Genomic DNA, 5,606 nt, shown 5'->3' with positions numbered 1-5,606 from the left:
CGGCGTGTCCGACGGGTCGGCCGTCGGCGACGAGGCGCCCGTCACCGACTCTGATCGCCCTTCAGGTATGAAGACGACGTGGACAGGGACATCGTGCTTCTCAAGTTCACCGATGCGGACGGAGACGGCATCGGCGTGCTCAGGTGAGCGTAGCGAGGGCAAGATGGCGGCCGAAGCACGCGGGGCCCGCCCGCTCTGACTCCCGCAATCGGTCCTCTCCCAGCTGGTTCGCCGTGCACGCGGTCAGCATGAAGACGACCAATCGTCTGGTGAGCAGCGACAACCTGGGCTACGCCTCCTACCTGATGGAGAACCACAAGAACCCCGCGGCGCTACCCGGACAGGTGACGTCACGTTGAAGTCCAAATTAGGGACGTGAAGAATCAGGACCGCGTTTCAGCCTCAATCTCACTGAGGGGGGGGCCAATGGCGGAATCGCCTTCTTGTGCTGGAGTCCAACCCTCTAGTAGATGAATCTGACCCTCCGTGTGTTTTTTTGTGTGCTTGTGTGTGTGTATGTGTGTCAGGCAGCTTTCATGGCTGCTTTCTCCTCCAGTAACCTCGGCGACGTGAGTCCAAACATCGAAGGTCCTCACTGTGTCAACTCTGGATTAGCCTGTGACTACTTGAACAGCTCGTGTCCTGATGGAGGGGTAAACATGGACACACACACACACGCGCACGCACGCGCGCACAGAGTCAACAGGAAGTGTTTGTGTGTGTTTCAGACGAAAGAGTGTCAAGCGTTTGGACCCGGAGAGGACATGTTTGACAGCACCAGAATCATTGGACACAACATCTTCAGGAAGGGTAGGGTGTGTGTGTGTGTGTGTGTGTGTGTGTGTGTGTGTGTGTGTGTGTGTGTGTGTGTGTGTGGGAGAGGGAAAAATGTGACCTCATAGTGGCCTTTGCGTGTGTGTGTGTGTGTGTGTGTGTGTGTGCTTGCAGGAACTTTACGCTGATGCGGTTGAGGAAGTGACGGGCTTCATTCATTCAGCTCATCAGTGGGTCAACATGACGGATGTCACGGTTTTCATCAATGATACACATGCGGTCAGTTCTCGCACACACACACACACACACACACACACACACACGTGCGCACAAGCTAACGATGCATTTTGCTAACGCCGCATGCAGGTGAGTACATGCAAGCCGGCGCTGGGTCACAGTTTTGCGGCAGGCACCACAGACGGAGGAGGAGACCTCAACTTCACTCAAGGTCGCTCTCATGCATTTTACTCTCTCACGTAAGCAATCGCACCTCAAATAAGTGTCAACCGAAGTTATTTCGTGCGTGTGTAGGGGCGGTGGAGGGCGACCCATTTTGGGACGGCATCCGCGACACCCTCCTGGGCCGGCCGTCCAATCAGACGCAGGAATGTCACCAGCCCAAACCGATCCTGTTCAGCACGGGAGAGGTGAGCGCAAGCGTCGCCCGCTTCTCAAATTGTCTCAAATATGATACAACGGGCCGCTTTTGTGTGTGCGCTCGTGCAGATGAACTGGCCGTTGCCATGGCACCCGGAAATCATTGATGTGCAGATCGTCACCGTTGGATCTGTCGCGGTTGTCGCTGTTCCTGGGGAGATGACGTAACAACAAACGCTCACACACTCATGCGCAAAATCGGTGCTGTGATGCAACAACAATGATGAGGTTGTGTTTGTGTGTGCGTGTGAGACAGCACCATGGCAGGCAGAAGGTTGAGGGAAGCTGTACAACAGGTAAGTGTTCATAGACACACGCACAGAAATGTACGCGCACATCCGAAGTTCCTACTTGATACCTTGTCAAAAACTGTGTGTGTGTGTGTGTGTGTGTGTGTGTGTGTGTGTGTGTGTGTGTGTGTGTGTGCGCGTTAGGCACTTCAGTCGAACGGAGCATTCTCGGGCGTGGATGTGGTGATTGCAGGCCTAAGCAATGTGTACACACACTACATAACCACATATGAGGAGTACCAGGTACACACACACACACACACTCCAAAATGTGAGGTAAGTAGGCCGAGGATGATAACGATGAAGGTGTATTGTCCAGGTTCAGAGGTACGAGGGCGCCTCCACCATCTACGGCCCGCACACGCTCAGCGCGTACATCCTGAAATTCGGCGACTTGGCGCGCGCCATCGCTCGGGTGAGACCCCCGACCGCCGTCTCGGAAAAGAGCAATTAAAAACCCGCAAGAGAACCGGTCAAAAGATTCGACCACGTGTTTGTCGACGCATGCGGCAAGATGAGAATGAGGATGGGCGGCACAGTGGGCTCGTGGTTGGCAAAAAGGCTCGAGGGGACCCTGTTGCTAACCCAAAAACAGCAGCTTGCTTCTGATTGGTTAGCTTGAGTGGCGGGAATCATAATGACAACCGAGATTAAAAAAAACAAACTTGTGTGGTCTGGAATCACAATTTCAATCCCAAACCCCCAAAAACGGGTTCATTCCTCGGACTCGAGCAAACAGATTGCAGGATGACCAACTCGAGCGATGATGTCATCTTGCAGGACCAAGTTGGGTCGCTCCCGCTGGGTCCGCCGCCTCCGTTCTTTCAGAAGAATCTTTTCAACCTGTTAGCCGCAGCGGCGACTGACAGGAAACCGGACAACAGCAGCTTTGGAGACGTCCTGCAGCAGGTACTTCCCATCTACAGACAGGTATGGCACACACACACACTCACACACATGCACAGTCAGTGAAGTCTGATGACGGATGCCCTGGTGGGCGGGGTTTGGTTTCCAGGGTGACGTGGTGTCCGTCACCTTTGTGGCAGGAAACCCCAGACACTCGGGAGACGTGGTGAGAAAACACTCCTCGGCTGCTTGTGTTGTCTTTTTTTTTTTTTTAGGGGGGCGGAGTCGGCTTTCTGGTTTTATTGCTTTCTCTGGGTTTGTCTTTCCGTCATCAGAGAGACCAAAGCTTTGTGGCGGTGGAGATGCACGACAACACCAGCGACACCTGGACGCTGGTCCACAGCGACGCGTCGTGGGAGACCAGGTGTGTGTGCACGCAAAGCGCCGTTCGGCCGCCAGCGACGACGGGAAAGCTGACCGAGTGTCGCCCGCGCACCCCCATGCAGGTTCAGCTGGGTGAAAGGCTCCGATCGACAGAGCAACGCCACGGTGGAGTGGCACATCCCGACAAACGCCGCCGCGGCGTCCTACAGGATCAAACACTTCGGACACTACAAGAGCATGAAAGGCCTGCGACCGGTCATCACGCCCTACCAGGGCACGTCCGACGTCTTTCGGGTCATCGGCACTTTTTACTCCTCGTGAGCACTTGAGCGTCTTTGGATGCAGCAATTGCGACTCTCTGTCACTTCATGCCAATTAAATCACTTTGGAAGCAATCACGCCTGCAAGCTTGTTCTGGATTGTGTCCCCCCCCCCCCAAGCACATCAGGTTTTCATAATAATAGGAACAATGAGGGGGGCACTTGGGGTGGGTGGATCAGGTTTTCATAATAATAGGAACAATGAGGGGGGTGGGTGTGGAGCTGTGCCAGACTGCTGAGCGCGACAGATTCCCAGTGCAGTGGCGCAGGGTTCAATTCCAGCTCCGGCTGTCCCAGGGGGCAGCTTTCTCGTTCAGATGGTTCATTGAATCTCATAAGAAAGATTTTGTTCTTCCAAACACTGGCCTTCAGAAAAGTATATAAGAAAAAAAAATGGAAGTGTGTGTATGGATGTTTTATTTGTGACTGAAACAGACAAGAAACGTGTTTGTTTTTTTTTTTATTCAAGCCCTTGATTCACAATCGCCAATAAAGCAAAGTAACAAACCACACAGTCTCTTTGTGATACTCGTCTTCAATTTCAAATCAAGTTGGCTTTGCAAACTCCCTCTCCTGACCTCAGGATGGCGTGATGAAGGGAGCGGAAGGAGAAACTGGCGTGTTGAGGGCTGATGGGTTAGGTTTGAGTGCCGTTGACAGCTTTCTAGGGGGCAACGTTAACCGTTTTAGCACCAATAATTAAATATTTTTTTTTGAAATTTTCCCGTCAGAATAGCCTAATGGTAAAAGACGTTGCGAGGTAATCATGCGAAGCGAGTTCGAGCCCCACCATGGGCATGATTTGTAAATTTAGCAAGATTCGAACCCGGGCACAACGTCATGTCTTTATCCATTTGACCACGCCAGATCAACGATGTCACATTTCGGGTGGTTATATTTATAGAGCTATCCAGGCTATCCAAGTTGAACGGTACAATCTGATCACAATACAGACACCTACTGGGGACAGATGCCACTGTCGAACTATAGTCCAGTGGTATAATGCAGGGAGTTCCGAACAGTGAACTAGGGTTCGAACCCAACTATAGTTTCGATTTCACACATTTACCTCCTCTTTTAAATATACATGCAGAAGCCGTTCTTGCCACCGTCACACGATAGTCCAATGGTATACGACAAGTAGTCCTCACTGGTGAACTCAAGTTCGACTCCGGTTGTTGCCAGTAGGCAAAACATTTTGTAATTTCGCTCTTCAAATTCACTTCTTCTTTTAAATAAACATATGAAAACAGCGTTGTCAGTGTCACATGATAGCTCAATGGTATACGACATGGAGTGCGGACTGGTGAACTCGGGTTCGAGCCCAGCTCTTGTCTTTCGGCAAAATCGCATCATTTCGGTCGGACTTTTTTCCACACAAAATAATCACGTTCACTTCCTGTTTTAAATGCTTTTATTTTTTTCCCGGAAGTGACGTCACAGCCAGAAACCTATTTAAATGGGGTAAACGAGGCAATCGTTCTTTCTCACCTTCGACAGCCACCGCTCGTCCACGCGCTGCTCCTGCTCCGCACGCCTGTCAAGATCACGGAAATCTCCAACAAGGTGACTCACTTCCTGTTTTAAATGCTTTTATTTTTCTTTCCGGAAGTGACGTCATCGCCGGAAACCTATTTAAATCGGAAAAACAAGGCAATCATTCTGTCTCACCTTCGACAGCCTCCGCTCGTCCACACGCTGCTCCTGCTCCGCACGCCTGTCAAGATCACGGAAATCTCCAACAAGGTGACTTTTACTCTTTAATAGTACCTTAAAACAACGCTTTCCCTCACTTTGAACGGAAAGCACCACTTTAAACGTGCTCACACCTTGCAAACACGCAAAGCAAAAATGTTTGCTCGAGCATTGCAATTAACGCCTCCTGCGACCTTTGCAACAAACGCTTTTTTTTCCCCCAACTTCCTAGGAAAGCTACGTTCGTCGAGCGGGTAAGTAGACAAAACTCATTTCTAAATTCACAATTAAACCGAACTAATATGCATGTGTGCATACTAATTGTGTCATTTCTGTTCACAGGTACAAATCTTAAAATGGGGCACTTGCTGTGCGTTTCAATGTGGAATTTAAATTGTGAACCATTTGGAGCAAGCCCAACTAATTTGTCTCTTTTCTGTCCACAGGCTTTGCATCTTCTACAGAATGGCCAAATTGACTTAAACAAGGTAAAACTGCCGCATTTGAATACATGTGAGACTAAATCCCAAATGTGTCGATTCTCATTTCTGTCTATGCAGGCTCACCTCGACAGAATGACCCTTAAAATGGCTGCCATCCTGTGGCGTTTTGGGCCCTGGCTTCACAAGACTCGAGCAGA

The 5,606-nt window shown here is 50.6% G+C and overlaps 1 protein-coding gene across 1 annotated transcript in view; it reads left to right on the top strand.

The window, feature by feature from the left end:
• Positions 1–3,365, top strand: part of asah2 (N-acylsphingosine amidohydrolase 2) — a 4,534-nt gene extending 1,169 nt beyond the window's left edge. The window contains exons 5-19 of the mRNA XM_019874418.1: positions 55–143; positions 224–344; positions 528–653; positions 729–815; positions 949–1,053; positions 1,141–1,222; positions 1,306–1,421; positions 1,501–1,595; positions 1,688–1,727; positions 1,866–1,964; positions 2,041–2,136; positions 2,502–2,651; positions 2,737–2,793; positions 2,903–2,991; positions 3,074–3,365. Coding sequence (XP_019729977.1) covers positions 55–143; positions 224–344; positions 528–653; positions 729–815; positions 949–1,053; positions 1,141–1,222; positions 1,306–1,421; positions 1,501–1,595; positions 1,688–1,727; positions 1,866–1,964; positions 2,041–2,136; positions 2,502–2,651; positions 2,737–2,793; positions 2,903–2,991; positions 3,074–3,272 — 1,551 coding nt within the window. The 3' untranslated portion in view covers positions 3,273–3,365. The remainder of the gene's footprint in view (positions 1–54; positions 144–223; positions 345–527; positions 654–728; positions 816–948; positions 1,054–1,140; positions 1,223–1,305; positions 1,422–1,500; positions 1,596–1,687; positions 1,728–1,865; positions 1,965–2,040; positions 2,137–2,501; positions 2,652–2,736; positions 2,794–2,902; positions 2,992–3,073) is intronic.
• The last annotated feature ends 2,241 nt before the right edge of the window (positions 3,366–5,606 follow it).

This window comes from Hippocampus comes, unplaced genomic scaffold (assembly GCF_001891065.2).
Source record: "Hippocampus comes isolate QL1 unplaced genomic scaffold, H_comes_QL1_v1.1 scaffold279, whole genome shotgun sequence".
Lineage (NCBI taxonomy): Eukaryota > Metazoa > Chordata > Actinopteri > Syngnathiformes > Syngnathidae > Hippocampus > Hippocampus comes.
This window is presented reverse-complemented; position numbering and strand designations above follow the sequence as displayed.